This window comes from Danio rerio, chromosome 4 (genome assembly GCF_049306965.1).
Source record: "Danio rerio strain Tuebingen ecotype United States chromosome 4, GRCz12tu, whole genome shotgun sequence".
Lineage (NCBI taxonomy): Eukaryota > Metazoa > Chordata > Actinopteri > Cypriniformes > Danionidae > Danio > Danio rerio.
The window spans coordinates 53,213,911-53,233,425 of record NC_133179.1 but is presented as its reverse complement, the minus strand read 5'-3'; the positions used below and the strand labels follow the sequence as shown (position 1 = coordinate 53,233,425).

Genomic DNA, 19,515 nt, shown 5'->3' with positions numbered 1-19,515 from the left:
TTGGGTAGGCTTAATTGTCTGTAGTGTATGAGTGTGAATAAGCGTATATGGTTGTTTCCCAGTGATGGCTTGCAGCTGGAAGGGCATCCACTGCGTAAAACATATGCTGGATAAATTGACAGTTCATTCCGCTGTGGTTACCCCAGATTAATAAAGGGACTACGCAGAAAAGAAAATGAATGAATGAATGAATGAATTTAATAAGAGTTAAACTGATTTGTTAACATGTCTGTTAGGAGCTGATCTACCTTTTAATACATTTTTTGCTTAATTTTTTTTAACAGGTAAATAAATACATATATATATATATATATATATATATATATATATATATATATATATATATATATATATATATTTGTACAAAAAAATGGTTCCAGTAGTAACGCTCCTTAAAGTTAAACTACATATTCACATTCCTCATCTGTCTACTGTTACATTATACTAATCGCTGTTACATACAGTGGCCGAGAGTGCAAAGAGAGTAATAAAACACAGACAAAGAAGACAGCTTTGTCACTTTTTCTATGCTATTTGTGAGATTGTGTATGTTGTCAAACTGATGAAAATGTTTTCTCAATTTACTTTTTGTGTTTGTTTGTGTTTTTATAACTTGCAGCCATTGTTAAATTTAAAAGTATTTTAAACGTGGATGGACATCTAAATGCATAAAGGGCACATATCTCAATAAATTATGAAATATTTCCAGATAAATCAATTTTGAATTAAAATGTATATTAATCTCCAGACTTGCATCTCCCTGATCTTTTTAAAATAACGGCCATTCGTTTGCTCATCACTGTTTGACAAGTGTCTGGCAGTCAGTCAAAAATATACTTACATATAAAGATGTTCATCAGCTACACTGCACTTAGGTTAAACTTTGACCTTCTTTTCAGTTGATGTGGAAAACAAAAGCAAAAGAAAGAAAAAACAAAACGACTGAATACAAGTTGCATATCATGCCTGTACAAATCAAAATTTATTCATTTAGGGCTTAAATTGACTTGTTTGAGGATGAGTTAAGGTGTAAGGGATGGGTGAACGGTGTAAATATACATGTAATTCATAGCTATGATGTAAAGCTGAATTTTCAGCATCATTTCTCAAGTCTTCAGTGTCACTTGATCTTTCAGAAATCTTTTTTTAAGATGTTGATTTAGTGCTTGAGGTTGAACTAATACAATGGTGATTATCAAATGGTGCTGATTTGCTGCTCAAGAAACATTTCTGATTGCTATCAATGCTAAAAACAGATGTGATGACAAATAATTTAGTGTAAACTTTTTCTAAGATTTAATAAATCAATTAATCATAAAAAATTAAACAAAATGAAAATCACAAATATTACTTCATTAGCAGCAAATTTGCATATTTATTAAGTTCTCAAGAATCATGTGATGTGAAATTTAATACCACTCACATGTTTCAATGTCAGAACTTTCTTAAAATAACTGCAATAAAGACAAGTAACAGATGCATAATATATAGACATGTAACATGTGCATAAAGATGTGCAATGGAAATTCATATGAATTAATTATGAAGGTAATTCAGTTGCGAAACTCGAGAGCTTGCAAATGTAAATGTGAGCACTTGTGATTATAATATTTGTATGTGTAGGTTGAAATGTACACTTACAGCTCTGATGTGAACAGCTGAAATCCTCGATTTGCACACACACACAACAATCCACACACTTGTGTTTTAAATTGGAAGTTGCAGATTAATAGTTGTGCATTTGTAAAATGTCATTCACAAATACAAAGTGACAGACACACGTGTGCAAGGCAAATTTGATTGCATCTTTGCTCTACAACCACAGGTCGGCACTCACAACCTCTCAGATTCGTCAGTACAACTACAAATCTCCCGCGCTCTGACTTTTGCTACACATCTCCCGCGATCGCTGCAGCAGAACTCATCTGTGCACTCGCAGACAAGTACACCCATCTGCAGCCCGCAGATTGGGGCGGGGCTGCATATGGGGCGGGGCTGCACATGCAGTCCCGCCCACCAGTAATTTCATTGGTTAGTGGAGATTGGGGCGGGGCTGCACATGCACTCCCGCCCACCTGTAATTTCATTGGTTACTAGAGACGTAATAACGTCGATGCCACTACGTCGTGTCAGTAAACAGGAAATGCATTTACAACTTCTCGAAAATTGTTTTATTGTTAATAAAATACACAAAAGCGGTTATTCCTGCTAAATGTCTCAATGTTAATTAAAAATATTATCAAATCATGAATTTTATAGATAAAGAAAACAGTTAGGTGAATTTCATTAGTATTTTTCCTGCAAAAATATTCCTTCTTAAAAAGGATTCCTGAAAGATTACATTTACAGAAATTAACTAGTTTTACTTTTGCAGAAGTACTGGTGATAATAGTTTTTTGGCCACATTTAATTTTTCTACAAATACCACGATTGAACTATGATTAGTGCTGCTTAATATATATGTGTGTGTGTGTGTGTGTGTGTGTGTGTGTGTGTGTGTGTACAGATGTACAGCAGTAAGACTGACAAGTTACCAAGAAAATAATAATAATTTAAGATACAGCAGTTTTTTGATTGTCTTTAATAAACAAAAACAATTAAATATTTTCATAGGGGAATTCCCCTCCAGCATTAAAGTGGCACTCTGCTGAGCAGTATCCTGGGAAGTCGATGGTGGAGTAGAATCCTCGCAGGACTCCCTTCCTGCCATCCCCAACATACCCAGGTGGGCAGTCTTTAAAAATGTCCCCACATTCAGGGCATTCAGTCAAGGAATATGGCACTCTGAACTCTTTTTTGTAGTCCTCAGAAAACCTACTCCAGTTGATGACACCTAAATAAAAATCAAGTACATTTAGCAAGACACAAACATAATTCAAAGTTTTACTAATAATACAGTACTGTTAAAAGTGTTTGGCATACTCTATATTCATCATCATGTGTACACACAGACAGACGGACAGAGATGAATAGAAACAAATATGGAATATGCCAAGCACTTTCCTTAGTCACTATTTATAAAGATTTGTTTATAAATAACTTACTGTCCAGCCAGATGTAGTGAGCCTGCTCCCTGAATTTAGCATTGCTAACTATTTCTTTGAAGATCCTGCACGTCAAGGAGAGGCGCAGGAAAGCCACATCACCATCCTCTGTGATGACCTTCAAAAGGATTTGCCGCAGGATCTCAGGAGGCATCTGTACAAAAATAGCCGACAATATCGCCAAATTGCCGCTTAACATATGTATATTAAAATAAAACTCAGAGTTAAAGATGTTTCTACTAGGCATACCGTGGTCAGATAATCGTCAGCTGGGACGGGGTCGATTGCCTCTAAATGAACAATAATAAAAAAAATTTAGAAACATATTTCTGCTGATTGTACCATTAAAAATACCAGTGTAAACCATACCTGCTCTCTGCGTTCTCATTCTTTTTCTGAGGCTTTTTCTTTCAGCATCTGACCTAAAAATGTTTTAAAAAAAAACTAAGATTAATGTAAAAATGTTATGCATTTTTTAGTCAAAATTTTTTTTAAGTTTTATGTAAAATTGCTAGGCTAAAGGTTCACTGATAAACTGAAAACATTTTACATTCAAGAGACCTAACTTACTTCAAGGGGTAGTTTGTCAGCAAAACTATGCACCACCAGTGTCTTAGCACTTGCATGTCAGACTGGAAAATAAAGAACAGATAAACTAATGTCAAGTAATATTAACAACAAAAAAACCCTACAAAACAAAGTTTACCTCATCAAAATCAAAATGCCCCTCCATCACAATGTATAGAGCATACTACAACATAAATAAACAGCACATTAGAGCAGATGTACAGTTGCATACTAAAATAGCATATTTGTTTTGTAATTATTCCAAGCAACAAAACAGCATATGCAAACATTAAATAAGTTTTTAAAGAAACTTTTTTTTTTATTACTTACCATCAACACAAACACTCCACAGTTATTTGAGCAGTGTTGTTTGGGAATGCCCTGGTAATACAAAAAAAACAAAAAGAACCCCACCATTAACAACAACAATTAGTAAAAAAAAAAAAAAAAAAAAAAAGACAAAATAAAGTGAAAACAAAACATTAACAGTAGTTAAGGAACAATGTTTATGGGTGAATCTTACTGGAATTTCATCAGCACTGTACTCATCCCATGTGTCTGAACATACATGCTGTGCTAGTTTTCTGTAGAGAACAATATTAAAAGAAACAAACATACAAAACATTAAACATTTAAATTGAAAGCTCTTACATCACAGGGCCTACAGTCCGTCAGACATTCAGATGGGACTGATTAAAAGAACATCAATGAACATATAAAGATAGATAAATCTGAACAAAGAGGAAAAAAGTGAACAAAAATAAACAAAAACGGGGATATGTGGTTTAAAACAGAACTACCATTATCCCGAACTCTGAACTTTTCACTCATAAACCTGTAACTGCTCAAGTAGCGTGTATCACTGAAGCCTCGTCCAGAGAGGGAATCAAGCCAATAGATCTCCCTTTTTTTTGGCTTCATGATCTATGACAGTGCAACTTTAACATTACATTTCATGAACTGAATCCTTACTTTTCAGGTTTTATATCTAAAATAAGTGGAAGAGTTTTATATTTTCTATTTATTTACTTGACATTATGTATTATATTGACACATACACAGATCATCCAGTGATTGCTCGTCCAAGAAGGTAGTAAAATGATGTCATGACTTGCCAGGTTTTCCTTAAACAAAATCATAAGAATTTTTTAAGAAATGTAGTATTTACAACACAAACACTAAATGACTTATTCTACACTGCCTCAGTAACAAATCACACAATAACACTCACAGGAACATTAGACAGTGGGTCACCACACATTGGAGGCAACCAAGTCACTGTCACATATGCACTGAACACATGGACTGTTATACCCTGTTAAGTGAAAATAAATTAAAATACAATTAAATAAGCAGATACAATCCTTTACATTAAATAAAGAGCTTTTTGGTCTAGGTCATTCTTTGCATTACCTGAAGGCCAGCAACATCCTTTATTACAGAAAGGCAAGCATTCAAAATCTGTAATCATTCAAGGATAAATTTATTCTACTACTTGTGTTAAGGTATTAATATACCAAAATGTGTTTGCAGAATCTTACTGTCGCCTCTACATCTTGAAGTAGTCCCAATGTTTGGAAATCCAACCTTGTGAGGACTGTGCCTCCAACAGATGCTAGGAATTCATCTTTTGGCCCTCTCTCCAGTAAGGCATGGTTTAACTATGAAAAGAACATACTATAATATACTGCAATACAATATCTTTCTCACTGTTCATCTTTATGCATTTTAGTTAAAGTATTTTTAATGATCGTCTAATGAATAAACATGTTTCATGATATATAAATCTAACCTTCTCCAGCTGGACTGGACTGGGTGGCTGTGTCCAGCATGCCTTGTTTGGCTGCACACATTCCAGAGTGAAAATACTCCCAATGGAAGTTTGAACAGGCACTACAAAATATATAAAATTTAAATAATTAGCAACAACACCCCATTTAAAATGACAACCAATATGAAAGAAAAAATATAAACAATTTAAATTCTTACAGTTGTTGTGTTGGTTCACTAAGGATCTCTTATCAGTCTTAACCGAGGGTGGAGGTGTGCCTTTAGATTGAAAAACAGTTGATGCATTATGTATAAAAGGTAATACTCTTACAACAACAAGTGGAAGAAGGAGGGCAACAAAGGAGAAAGAACGAGAAGGAAGAATAAGGAGAAAAACAGAGAAACAACCATTTTTTACCAAAATCCTTTGGTGCCTGTTTGAACACTGGCTCATGATCAGGTACAATCTCCAAGTCAGAAAACACGTGCTTGTCCATGAATCTGTGGGCTAAGACAAACAAAAATAATAAGAAAAAAAAGGTTAAATGCTGTGAACTATGTGGCCCTATGAGGTAGTCATTAAAACTTTAATAAAATATTTACACAAGTATGAAGAATATTTTAAAAAAATATGACCTTACCAATAAAATTAGATTCCAAAGTACGGTTGCCATGGAACAATTTATTAAAATGTTCCATTTTCTTTTGGTTATGTGCAAGATTCCGGTGGTGGAGAATATTTCGTGCCAGAAAAATATGTGCTGCTGGTCTTAACATATTCATAAAGTAGTTGTTTTTCTTTACTTCTGAAAAAAGCTGCTCTGCACGCTGGCTATTAACTTTTCCAGCCAGCTCTGGCACAAGACCAATAGTGCGGAGCACATCTCTTTCGTCCCTACTATTGCTTTGATGGAAAACGTCACACAAACAGTAGTGCTCGGAGGAACCGGTCACAGGGTGGCAGTCAGGATCTGCAGGTTTTTTTTTGTGTGCCAGCCAAGGAAGGTGAACTTTTAGTTTTCCTTCTTTTGCTTGTTTAATGTTTTCAGTGGTGGGGTCTTGCACTCTGCCCTCAAATGGGTGGAAAGGTGGACATTCTTGTTGCCTTTTATTTGTGTGTGCAACTAAGCCTCGAGGGTAATCATAGATTGTGACATTAGGAAAATTTTTCCATGACAGCAGAAGGTCTGTGAAATCACGTGGACTCTCAGCTCTGAGGTTAAATTTGATTGAGTAAACAATCCCACATGGACACATGATTACACCCACACCACCTATAAACACAGAAAATAAAAAATTAACTAAATTATTGAAACACTAAATAAAACATTTCAACAATAATATAGTACATTTTAATGTGGATCAAAAACCTTTCATAAATTATCCTAAAACTATTGAGCAGCAACCTTTCATATATTAGGATAATTTAAAAAACTTTGACCCACTTCAAATGTTTAACATATACTGTACACATGTGGGCATATATACATATACAGTACACATACATGCACTTACATACGTCGTAACTCACCTGAAGCACCCCAAATCTTTTCAAACACCTTGTTGTATGTCACTCTATTCGACATTTTATCACGAAGTCTGAGGACGAGATCCATTTTGGAACCAACATTATCAACCCCACACTGTCGACACAGCTTTTTCAAATCTGCAATCTAATCATAAGCAAATTTGAGAGTAAGTTCAGCAAAAAATAAATCAATTAAAAAGTACTTTAAAATAGTAGAGTGACATTTTTACTAATTAATTTGCAGCCTACTAATATTGGCTTTATTTGGAAAAACTAAAACACTTCCATGACAATTTAAACAAAAATCTACCTTGAGGTGGAGAAGCTCATCTCCAAGTCTTTCCTCAGTAAGGGGCACATCCATGTCAATCCCTCCATCTAGAGAATGCACTTTTGCATTCTCGGTGTTTAAAACCATGGTTGATCCCCTTGTTTTTGGACCTATCCACGGGGACCAGTAGTGGTAACTCGGGGAAATTTTAAATGGGTTTTCTTTGCCACCTTGAGAAAAAAAAAACTATTTAATGCATCAACACTAAACATACAGCTAAAATTAAAAAGCTGATATCTTAGTGGGCAGTTCTTCTATTATATGAATTTAAGACCACTACATTGCACTACACTAAAAAATAAAATAACTACAATTTCAGTTTTTGGTTTAGTTTTTTTAGTTTAAATACTGCTAATTCCTACACTATAATAAATCTGTTAGAAAAGAAAAATGACAGAAAACTATAATGTGTGGGCGTTTAGAAAACACTGCAAAAGGACATATCATGATACAAATCTTCATTCTATCATGCAGCAATATTTGCATACCAAAACAAATCAAAACTTACTTGGGTAAAACCCTCTGCTTATCACATCCATTGCCACTGCATTCCAAAATTGCTCTATGTCAACATGACCATCATAATCCAGAGGTGGAGATGGAATTTCACTCACTGTAAAGGAACAAATCAAAATATGTGAATTATGAATTTAAAAAAGCAACAAAACAACTCCAACTGAAACCAGCGTTTACCTGGGATGCTAAACACTCCTTTTTTATGAAGGTCCATAATCACAGTACTTGGACTGTATCCACAGGACACACAGGAGTACATGTAGTCCAAATCACACAAAGCTTCAAAGTGCAGATACGCCTGCATGATTAGGTCACCTTTAGGCAAGGACTCTCCCTCTGTGGCTTCAATTATTCGCACAACCCTACCAACAGCTGTGTGATTCTGAAAAGAAGAAGCATATATATGCAAGCATGCATGGTTAAATAAATATATAATAAAAGCCCTCATCAACATTTCTATTATTAGAATTTTTGTTAAAGAACAAGTTATAGTGAAAAAGCAGGCATTATTGCTGATATTGTACCTGTAGAGAATTTCTCAAAACCAAACATAAGTGTAGGGTGAGGATTACATGATCATTGAAGTTGTGCAAACCATCTTGCCATTCTTGGTATCTGTATATGTGATTGCATTTATGGCACAACTTGTAGTAGGTTGACACACCTGAAAAAAAAAAAGATTTGAACAGATTTATATATATTTGTAAACTGATAAAGAAAAATTCTAAATAAATGCAAGTCACATTACAGTATCTATTGAAACAATAAAACTGCCATACCCTGAATCAGTCCATTGAATGAGACTATCTTTGCCCGACAAGTTATCAAAACAGGGTCACTCAAAACTCCCTTGCATAGTCTGCATTCAACCTCCTCAGGCACAAGATGTTTTGGAAAAGCATGCTTTGATTTTTGCAGGATGTCTTGTTGGAGTTTCACTGGAATTTTCTTATGTTCAAGCATGTCTTCCATCATTTTTTTGACTGTAGCAGAGTTAGGGGGATATGAATCATGACAGCAGGCATCATCATCTTCATGAACAGTGTTGGAAACTTCTGAACACTTAAGTCTTTTGAAGAGCTGTGGTATTGTCTGGAAAAGATGCCACTTTGCTGTGGCTTTGTGAATACAGGATTGACGAGGCTTGGCACAAGGACAATGCCAGTTATTTTTCTTTTTATCATAAGTCACCATGACCCTTCCCATTCTACTGTAATAGGACACTGTTGGTTCAAACACAGAAATGAAACATTTTGTTGATGAACTTCCAACTGTGACATGGAAAGACAAAGGTGTCTCCGCAACATTTGCTTCCCGCTGCAACTTTAACAGTTGGATTTTCCTTGCTTCACCAAACCACTTTTCCTGCACCAGCTGAGAGAGACTGTTTTCTGTCAGTGCAAAATTGGATTCTTCAATTTGTTTACAAAAACACAATGACTGTACATGGCAGCACTCAAATGGTAAGATCCCAGTTATGTGTGCGTATTCAGCATTTGAAATGCATTGGTCAAGTTCACATGCTGAACGAAAGTTTGGGCCCCATGTATTTTTTATTACATGTATGGGTATTGCTTGACCATGAAATGCCTTTTCAACAGCAAAAATGCCAATTTTTCCATCGATGCACTGAGATCTCAAGTGCTTCTCAGGAGTCATTGCATTTACTCTGTCAGTATGTTGTCTTTGAATGTGAGTTCGTAGATTTTTGGCCAGAAGTGTTACATTACATTGGCTGCAAGTGGCAGTCTTCTTTGCTGACAATTTTGGGAGTGACTGCAAAGGGTGGACAGAAGGTGACTGAGCCTGTTTCTGCTTGACAGATGTCATCTGGGGCTGTGTCTGCTGGGCAGATGACTGACACTGTGCCTGCCTGACGGATGTCACCTGGGGCTGTGTCTGCTGGGCAGATGACTGAGGCTGTGCCTGCCTGACGGATGTCACCTGGGGCTGTGTCTGCTGGGCAGATGACTGAGGCTGTGCCTGCCTGACGGATGTCACCTGGGGCTGTGTCTGCTGGGCAGATGACTGAGGCTGTGCCTGCCTGACGGATGTCACCTGGGGCTGTGTCTGCTGGGCAGATGACTGAGGCTGTGCCTGCCTGACGGATGTCATCTGGGGCTGTGTCTGCTGGGCAGATGACTGAGGCTGTGCCTGCATGGCAGAGGTCACCTGTGGCTGTGTCTGCTGGGTAGACGATGACTGAGGTTGTGAATCCTGGACAGATGATGACCCAGGCTTGGTCTGCAGCACAGCTGATGTCTGAGGATGGGTTGAAAAGGCATGCTGTCTGGCAATGTGGTTTAGTATATTTTCCCGAGTTAACACAATCACTGAACAATAGCAGCAGTGAAAGTGGGATTTTTTTCTACATTTTAAACCACATTTTACAATGGTAAAATCTGAAATAGAAAAAAAAAACAAACATATTTTTTAAATTGCATACAATAAACCTTACTTGCGTCTCACTCTGGCCTTTGGACAGTTGAATGACAAGCACATTTTTTATTATTTGAGCAACAAAGACCCAAGATTTATGAAGCATGATGGTTCACGTTACGTAGAAAATAAAGTTTGCCTGAGCCTCAACATAAAAATAATAATGATTACAAATAAAAATGCAAACGAAAATACACTTTGCAATATTGGCTAGTTTGACATCAAATTAAACTAAAGTGATGAAAGCAAAACCTTTAAACTCACCATGATGTTGTACTGCCCTCTGTAAGTGATTTTTTATGTGATAAAGCATTATTTGTGGCATACTAGTGTATGAGCAGAATGGGCACTTGTCACTGCAGTTTTTTAAATACTGCTCGCATTCGTCCTTGCATAGCACGGTTTTATGCATATTTGCAAGGGGAAATGGCTCTTAAAAGAGCCGTTGGGTTATGAAGTAAGGATAAAAGAAAATACAAATAAAAAGTTGTAAACAAATGTAAAAAATAATTAACAGCAAAATAAATAAATAAATCAAAACAAAAAGAGAGAAAGTACTGAAGTAAAAAAAAGTACTCCACAAGAATTGTAAGGACGAATATATCAATGACAGGGATCTGCAAACAGAAGGTAGCACAGATCAATAGGTTAGGAATCAAACGTTTTATATTGCACATATTTAGCAGTAACATTATCAGAGTAACATATGTAATTTAGAGAACAATCCATTGAATGGATTTAATTCATAGAAGGAATCCCAAACAAATTTATATTTTGTTCATATCATTTCTTTGATATCAATAAACTTCATATGTGATGGACTGCATTTACCAAACTGAGGTAAAGCTGATTTTATATTCGCACATTCGTTCAGCTACAACTGATGACACAGTCCTTATATTGTTTGCCACGCTGTTTTGAATATTCTGTATGAAATGACAAGTTAGTCTTCTTTTTCTTTGGTCTGTATGATTGCGGGGTCGGCTGAAATGACAAGTGAGTACAACTTGAAAACAACATTAGCACTGTTTAATTGACCGTGAACAATGGTGTAGGCTACTTTGATAGCCGGTGGCTGTTAATAAGACTTCCCGATTTAGAATTTGTAAATAATATTTTTCTGAAATATAGTTATATTATTAAAGAGGACGTCCGAATATGCAAACATAAAACCAACTTTACCTCAATACGATCTACCTGGAAAACGCCTACTAACACAGCAACCATTCGTTTTTTACAAGGCTTTAAAACTTAACATCACATGAATAAAGGATTTAAATTAAATAATTACACATAATACGTAGCTTGTAACGTGTATTAACATAAGTCGTGTACTCACCATGCGATGAAAACCGGAAATGAAAGCATACGTTACGTCAACTGAATAGGCGGAGCGGCATGTTCAGCCCCGCCCATTATTTCTTGCAGCCCCGCCCCATATTCAGCCCCGCCCCAATCTGCGGGCTGCAGACAGGGGCTTCTCCTCGCAGATGTAGAAGCGTGAGCAGCGCTGGGCAGGGGAGGGGCGGGGCAGGTGTAAAGCTGTTTGATTGGCTGATGCCTGACCAATGAACAATGCCAGCAGCCAACAGGACTGAGGTGCAAAATAATAATTTCCCACGATTATTTCATTAGTTAGGGTTTATTTAAACTCTTTTCTGAAGAGATTCTTGTTAAAAATCATAAATTCTGTGGAAATGTACATACCAGTAAAAGAGCAGCAAAGCCAGTTTATTGGCTAGAGCCAGCCAATGAGATGGGGCGTTTCTGTTTGTCAGCACACAGGGCAGCTCACGTTGTTGGAGGCCTCGAGCAATCAGAGGGTAAGTTATGATTTTTAATAATTATCTATATGTTCAATACTGTTAGCTAAGCTGAGGACTGTGCTGGGTGCTTCTCTTGTTTGTTTCTTATATAAGAAAACAGTTATGAGTTATGTAGGAGCTGCTTTCTATCATGTTATATCGTTCTAAAGATACGATTCAACCCACATGAAATAAGTTGTAATAGTATTTATAGTAGATAATATTACGTTTTTGAACCATACTAACTATAATAAACTGTATTATACTGTATATATTGCAGTATCTACAACTTTGTTAATGAATGCAACAGCACACTGTAGTATTAACTAGCATAAACTTTAATAAATTGAAGTATACTTTATATGTAAAACCTAATACATTTTAAAGCAGTTTCATTTCTTTCTGATTTATACATCTACATGTATTACATCTGATTTAGGTCCAGAACTTGCATCCTTCAACATGATATGTGTGTTCAAAGGAAGAGCAACTAGGTGAGGGAGACAGTGTCCATCGCTCGGCTGAGGGTCCACTTTGAGCATCTCATCTGCAGGGTTAAGCAACATAAGCTGAACAGTCATCATCTATCTCTATTACAGCGAACATCAACCAGCTTTACACAATGGCTTGCTTTCTGACCATTAGTAAAGGCTTGAGCAAAGGATTAAAGAGGAGATAACATTTGATGGGTAATGATGAAGTTGGATTTACCACCTCCATCTCATTATGAACAAGGAAAAACCCTGAAATATTTCAATACAAGTAACTAGACATTTGCACTGCACTTATTTGGACTGTAAATTTTATTTGACAAATAACATTCCCTTACAGAACAGGTGTCAAACTCAGTTCCTGGAGGGCTGCAGCTTTGCAAAGTTTAGTTCTAACCCTAATTAAACACACCTGATCAAACTAACTGAGTCCTTCAGGTTTGTTTGAAACTTTCACTGTGTGTTGAAGCAGGGTTGCAACTAAAAACGTGCAGGGTTGCGGCCCCTCAGGAACTGAGTTTGACACCCCTGCCTTACAGTAAAGTGTAAAAATACTACATTAAACAATTATCAAAATAAAAGTTGTGTGTTGGTGAGTGTGTGTTTTGTTCAAATCTGTAGTCATCTTGGCAGGTAAAAAGAGAAAATAAAGTTGGCTTCCTCTTGAACGATCTGAATCATTTTGAAGTGTTTGTAGATGAGCTGGATCCTCATGTCATCTTTAGCATAAATAACATCCTATTCAAGCTATGCAGCTTCTCTGAGTTCCTCATCGACTTGAAACATGCTGATCTCTCCTGTCACTCCATCCTTACAGGAAACTGAGAAATAACCTATAGTTAGTAACGTTCATAATTAAAAAAGTGATATAAAGGACACACTGTACACAAACATGTAAATAGATAGATGGATAGATAGATATGATGCAGGTTATAATAACAAAAACCTGTATGATCTGTAAGAAACTGAAACGCCTAGTGTTATTTTTAATTGCTATTAATGTGTGCGTGTGTGTAAATATACTTCAATTTATTAAAGTTTATGCTAGTTAATACTACAGTGTGCTGTTGCATTCATTAACAAAGTTGTAGATACTGCAATATATACAGTATAATACAGTTTATTATAGTTAGTATGGTTCAAAAACGTAATATTATCTACTATAAATACTATTACAACTTATTTCATGTGGGTTGAATCGTATCTTTAGAACCATATAACATGATTGAAAGCAGCTCCTAGATAACTCATAACTGTTTTCTTATATAAGAAACAAACAAGAGAAGCACCCAGCACAGTCCTCAGCTTAGCTAACAGTATTGAACATATAGATAATTATTAAAAACCATTACTTACCCTCTGATTGCTCGAGGCCTCCAACAACGTGAGCTGCCCTGTGTGCTGACAAACAGAAACGCCCCATCTCATTGGCTGGCTCTAGCCAATAAACTGGCTTTGCTGCTCTTTTACTGGTATGTACATTTCCGCAAAATTAATGATTTTTAACAAGAATCTCTACAGAAAAGAGTTTAAATAAACCCTAAATAATAAAATAATCGTGGGAAATGATTCTTTTGCACCTCAGTCCTGTTGGCTGCTGGCATTGTTCATTGGTCAGGCATCAGCCAATCAAACAGCTTTACACCTGCCCCGCCCCTCCCCCGCCCCGCGCTGCTCACGCTTCTACATCTGCGAGTGCACAGATGAGTTCTGCTACAGAGATCGCGGGAGATGTGTAGCAAAAGTCAGAGCGCGGGAGATTTGTAGTTGTACTGACGAAACTGAGAGGTTGTGAGTGCCAACCTGTGGTTGTAGAGATAAGATGCAATCAAATTTGCCGTGCACACGTGTGTCTGTCATTTTGTATTTGTAAATGACATTTTACAAATACACAACTATTAATCTGCAACTTCCAATTTAAAACACAAGTGTGTGGATTGTTGTGTGTGTGTGCAAATCGAGGGATTCAGCTGTTCACATCAGAGCTGTAAGTGTACATTTCAACCTACACATACAAATATTATTATCACAAGTGCTCACATTTACATTTGCAAGCTCTCGAGTTACGCAACTGATTTACCTTCATAAATTTCTCTCTAAAGGCGAGTCCAAGAGGAGATTGCCAGTCAGGATCTTTGCGACACTGACTCAGAATAAGTTTATTAATAAATAATTAAGATATGTCCTTACTCTTTCCTCGACACATTCATTGTTATTTGTTTTTGCCGGTGCTTGGGGCGAGTTTTAGCTTATTGTGTGCGCTTGAACGCGGATTCACAGTAGCAGTTTTAACATGGAGTGACACGACATCTGACGTACAGATGACACTGGCACATGCCACTGAGTGTAGTGACACTTCCGGTGGCACGTCCGGTTTTCCACTGTCATGTGTCACTCGCTAGTGGCATGTGTAGTGACCTGTGTCACTCAGTGTCGCGCTGCATGTCACTGCAGTGACATCGACACCTGGCGAAGCTTATGACATTAATTAACACGAGCAAAACCATATTTAATCATTACGCAACTTTTAACCTAATTTATCGCGTCGCAAGTTAGTTTATTTGTTGAGCTACTCCACGATGTTTTAATTTAAACACATTTATTTTATGTATTCGTAGTCATACTTCCGTACGTAATATAGTCATTTGACAGTACATGTCAGTCAAATTTATTGTGGCATGCTTATGTATGGGAGGGGTTACACTTATCTGTTGTACTGTATATTATTGCATCCTGGCAGTTCCTTTGTTCCCTACAATATGGACTTCTCTATGTTTTAATTCATTCATTTATTTTATTATTTAACTTATTTTCATTTTAAGGTATTTTAAATAATATCCTTTAAAAAGTTATAATAAAATGCATGTTGAAAACTCTTAACATTTATGCATGTAAGATAACAGGTGTCATTTGCCTAATGATTTTTAAATATTAAAGCAAAGAGACTTATAAGATTAATGTGCTTATAATGTGCTTATACTGACACCTACTGGCACATGTCACAGGATCACTGAAACTGGCATGTGTCACTGACATTACTGGCATGCGTCTAAAAAGAGCCACTTGACAATAATGATGATCAGGGTTACACATAGGCTGTTAATATATTTGGGCCCAGGGGCCCACAAGTTATGTGTTAAAAGTGCGTTGCATACATAATACCCCCACCCCTACTCACCTCAGGGGCAAGGAAAAAAAGTTCAGGCTCAGGAATTTTTTCCACTATCAGCCCTGAATACAATAATGTACTTATGGTTGTACAATTTGAAAGTTTTTACTTGACACCCCAAACAGTGCAGTAGTCAAGGGAGTGCTTGCTTTTTATGTGCCGATCCTTAATGCAAGCAGCCAATCAGTAATTGGCTCAGCACAAAGCACACACACACACACACACACTTTGGTAAATTTCTTAGATGATTAAAGAATTTTTTTTCCAAGCTATATCTGTGCTTCATGCAAGTATTTCCTATGTATTTGATATACTGAAAATAGGAATTATGTACTGTAAATAAAAACAACTTATGCATGAAAATTGATAAGCTAAACACAAAGTAAATTTTTGGACTTTTGGATGGTTGCAGAGTCTTTCAACAAAGGCATAACTGTAAAAGTCCAAGCTTGTGCATCATAGAAAATAATATTTAGAAAATTTTATTGTTGATTTTGTTTCTTTTTTTGAAATTATGCAAGAGGTTAAATGATTATTACTTCACATTACAAATATTTTACATTAAAAGTTTTTTTAAGTGTTATATAATAGATAAAGTGCTAATTACAAATATCTCTGGTGTTACGAATTAAATAAAAAAATCCTTAATCAAAAAGAGATTTAACCAAAATGTAACAAAATAGCAGGGATTAAAAATATAATCCCTGGTGCTCTCTCCCCAAAATATATACCAAAAACACAACCACTGAGAATTAACAAGAAAATATGATTTATTTACAGAAATAAGGAGCAAAAATAACATCAGGAGGGGTTCAGCCAAAATAAATGACAATAAACCAAGCTAACTAAATTAGATTAAACTTCCCTAGAAAACAAATAAAATAAAATACAGAAAACTTAACTCCCTACTAACAAATACAGGAGAAAACGAAAATAACAAATAAGGCACCAAACCTCCCTGCATGCTCCAAGCCCGATAGGAAGACAGAAAACCGGACTTCAATCGCCGGTTAAAAATTATCACAACGGCATCTCACAAAGCCACAAAGAGATACAAACAAACACTAATTGGACCACTTTCTTCACTGAATACAAGTGGGGAATCGAGAGAGAGTGGGGAGCCATCAAACCCATGTTCTCTGCAGGTTATTATAGCCGCCGCCAATCCAAGCGCCAATGATGATCCGTCCCAATGTAATCCGCTGCACCTGCGAATACTTAGAGCGAGAAAGAGAACGAGAGAAAGAGAGAGAGAAACACCACACACACACGCCTAAACTACACTACTCGTAAAGTAGAAAAAGCAAAGAAGAAGCAATTGGAGACCAGCATCACTTTAGTGCACCGATTATAAAATATTGTCAAAGGCATCAGCTACACGATTAAAAAAAACTGGAATGGTATGCTTGAGAAAATCCAAGGACTTCTACAACAATGTAAATGGTTACTTTCCCAGTTATTGTATAGAGGCTGCAAACTTATATTAACAACTTGGTGGGATCCTCTATATGGCACACGCTGGCGTGTGGAGACCCCCCAATTGGTTTACTACCGAAACTCCAAAGAGAGATGGTAAATTTTTTCTGGGACAATCTACATCGGATCCCTCAAAGTGTTCTCTTCTTACCAAGAGATGAAGGAGGTCAAGGCTTTGTTGATCTTGTGAGTAGAGGAGCAGCGTATAGACTGCAGTTCACCAGAGACTACTGTTTGGGCCCAAGAGTCTTGAAGAGCCAGTGGTTTTGGGGGGCTGCTTAGATGTGTCAGGAGATGACACTCCAGGATTGATGGACATATTTGTATCCAAAAAAGGCCACGATTGAGACATTGTTGACAAAGCAGACACTGGACTGAGAGAATCTTGCTAAATGTATGAGAATACGATCAGTAAGGTTTGCACAGAAACTCTCAGATAAACTGGGAGTTTTTCCCTGATATCAGAATTAAACCTGTTGTCGGACATGTTGGGGATAATAGTCCATCGCTGTGTTTTAATGAAAGTGCTGATGTTAGTTCAGCCGAAGGTGAAATATTTGACAGAGATATTGTGGAAATAAATAACAAGCACATTTTAAAAGACAGAACTGACACGGTATGGAGAAACACACTGGCAGTAGAAGAAGTCATGAAAGCAGAATGCAGAATGATCTATAAAGCAGCATTGATGAGAAGAGGAGGACACTTGCAGTGGGGAATATTACATGCTGCTGTAGCTGTGAACACAAATGACCATTAATATAAGTGAGACGTGTCCATTTTGTCCAGAGAGAGAAACTATTGTTCATGGTTTTACAGAGTGTATGAGACTTTCTCCACTGTTTAATATCCTGACTGCTTTATTTTCACCAATGCCTCATTTTTGTTCTAAACAGGTTTTTATTTTAGGTTTTAAGTAATGCAAATGCAGAAATACAAATGTCCACTAATTCATTTCTTATTGGCCAAGCAAAATGAGCAATCTGTGTTTCTAGGAGAAATGAAATCCAACAAAGAAATGGACAAAACACTGCATCTATTATTAAACACAGGAGTACATCTAGAAGTGTTGAGGATTTAATGACTATAACTTGACAAATGCAGTGACTGTTGTTGAGTGTAAATGGTGTTGTGATGCTGGGCTGTGTCTGTCATCAATGAAGATTTGCTTTATAAATAAACTGATGTCAATAATAATACATGAGGAAATGAGATGAACAATCACTCAATAATTAAAATTAAAGGGTTTGGTCAAATCTAAAACCTCTCTCACACACATACACACACACACACACAAATGCTCTCGCTCTCACACACCTACACACATTCTCTCACACACAAACACACACACACACACACACACAGTAGTAGTAGTAGTGAACACATGTACTCACACACACACACACACACACACACACACACACACACAGAAACAGTAGTGAACTCATGCTTGCACACACACATACACTCACACAGTAGTGAATTCATGCGCTCACACACACACACACACACAAAACTGTCTCACGCACACACACACAAAGTCTCTCACACACACACTCTCTGTCACACAGACAGACACGCACTTTCTCATACACACCTACACACTCTTATTCACACACACAGACACACACACACACACATACGTACACAGCAGTAAACAATAACACAAACAGACACACACTGCTGCTGACTGCTCCTGCAGAGGATTCTGGGTAAATCTCTCGTCAGTCTTCAACACAGTTTCACTGATGATCCAGAATAAACAGTAAACCCAGGGCAGAGCGGCTCAGTGAATGTGGTCTGGACTGAGTGGATGAGGCTCACTGTGTCTCTATAGATGTTGTAAAAGATCAGAGTTCCTGCACTGTGATCCACAAACACTCCTATTCTACTGCTAAGCGGGTTCACTGGGAGATCAGTGCGTGTGTGATTGTGTCTGAATGAAAAACTGGAGGAAAAGCAGAGCAAACTCCAGGACTGAGCATTAGATCCAAACACACACTCAACACCTCCCTTCCTCCAGATGCTCTTATATGACACTGATATCCACACATCATCTCCACTCCAGTCAATCTCCCAGTAACAGCGTCCACACACACTCTCTCTGCACAACACCTGGTACACACTATCAAATCTGTCTGGATGATCAGGATACGGCTGATTCTCATCCACACGCTTCACCTCTCTGTTCTCCTCAGACAGAATGAGTTGAGTGTGTGCTGTGTTTGGATCCAGTGTGAGGAAACAGACATCTGAACACAAGAACACACACATTTACAACCACAGCTGTGTGTGTGTGTGTGTGTGTGTGAGAGAGAGAGAGAGAGTTTGTGTGTGTGCAAGTGCATATGTCCGTGTGTGAGAGAGTTTGTGTGTGCG

At 37.1% G+C, this 19,515-nt stretch overlaps 3 protein-coding genes and 1 long non-coding RNA gene across 7 annotated transcripts in view; all 4 read right to left on the bottom strand.

Annotated features, from left to right (window-relative positions):
• Positions 1-19,515, bottom strand: part of LOC141381964 (uncharacterized) — a 1,176,553-nt gene that overhangs the window by 150,140 nt on the left and 1,006,898 nt on the right. The gene's annotated exons all lie outside the window — the stretch shown is intronic.
• Positions 2,153-4,640, bottom strand: si:ch211-238e22.4. 3 transcript variants are annotated; one of them, XM_005171685.6, is made up of 8 exons: positions 4,135-4,640; positions 3,942-3,992; positions 3,751-3,795; positions 3,615-3,676; positions 3,414-3,466; positions 3,294-3,334; positions 3,045-3,198; positions 2,153-2,833 (listed from the first exon to the last, which is right to left on the bottom strand). In XM_005171685.6, exons 1-8 carry the CDS (start codon positions 4,234-4,236, stop codon positions 2,598-2,600), a joined length of 744 nt encoding a protein of 247 aa, XP_005171742.2. In that variant the 5' UTR covers positions 4,237-4,640; the 3' UTR covers positions 2,153-2,597. The 3 variants fall into 3 exon arrangements, with proteins under 3 accessions (XP_005171742.2, XP_073805080.1, XP_073805081.1); XM_073948980.1 differs by having other exon boundaries at positions 2,687-2,814; positions 4,135-4,535; XM_073948979.1 differs by lacking the exon at positions 3,751-3,795 and having other exon boundaries at positions 4,135-4,378.
• On the bottom strand, positions 5,001-11,577 carry si:ch211-238e22.2. Of its 2 annotated transcripts, XM_073946261.1 has the most exons (13): positions 11,535-11,577; positions 10,460-10,812; positions 8,536-10,158; positions 8,281-8,420; positions 7,934-8,138; positions 7,749-7,853; positions 7,220-7,410; positions 6,913-7,054; positions 6,023-6,655; positions 5,800-5,889; positions 5,601-5,660; positions 5,404-5,504; positions 5,001-5,272 (listed from the first exon to the last, which is right to left on the bottom strand). In XM_073946261.1, the coding sequence occupies exons 2-13, from the start codon at positions 10,605-10,607 to the stop codon at positions 5,120-5,122; spliced, it is 3,591 nt and encodes a 1,196-aa protein (XP_073802362.1). In that variant the 5' UTR covers positions 10,608-10,812; positions 11,535-11,577; the 3' UTR covers positions 5,001-5,119. The 2 variants fall into 2 exon arrangements, with proteins under 2 accessions (XP_073802362.1, NP_001025317.1); NM_001030146.1 differs by lacking the exons at positions 6,913-7,054; positions 7,220-7,410; positions 7,749-7,853; ... (3 more) ...; positions 10,460-10,812; positions 11,535-11,577 and having other exon boundaries at positions 5,101-5,272; positions 6,023-6,120.
• Positions 16,413-19,515, bottom strand: part of LOC137491180 (NACHT, LRR and PYD domains-containing protein 12-like) — a 42,402-nt gene continuing 39,299 nt past the window's right edge. The window contains exon 8 of the mRNA XM_073948225.1: positions 16,413-19,388. Coding sequence (XP_073804326.1) covers positions 18,868-19,388 — 521 coding nt within the window. The 3' untranslated portion in view covers positions 16,413-18,867. The remainder of the gene's footprint in view (positions 19,389-19,515) is intronic.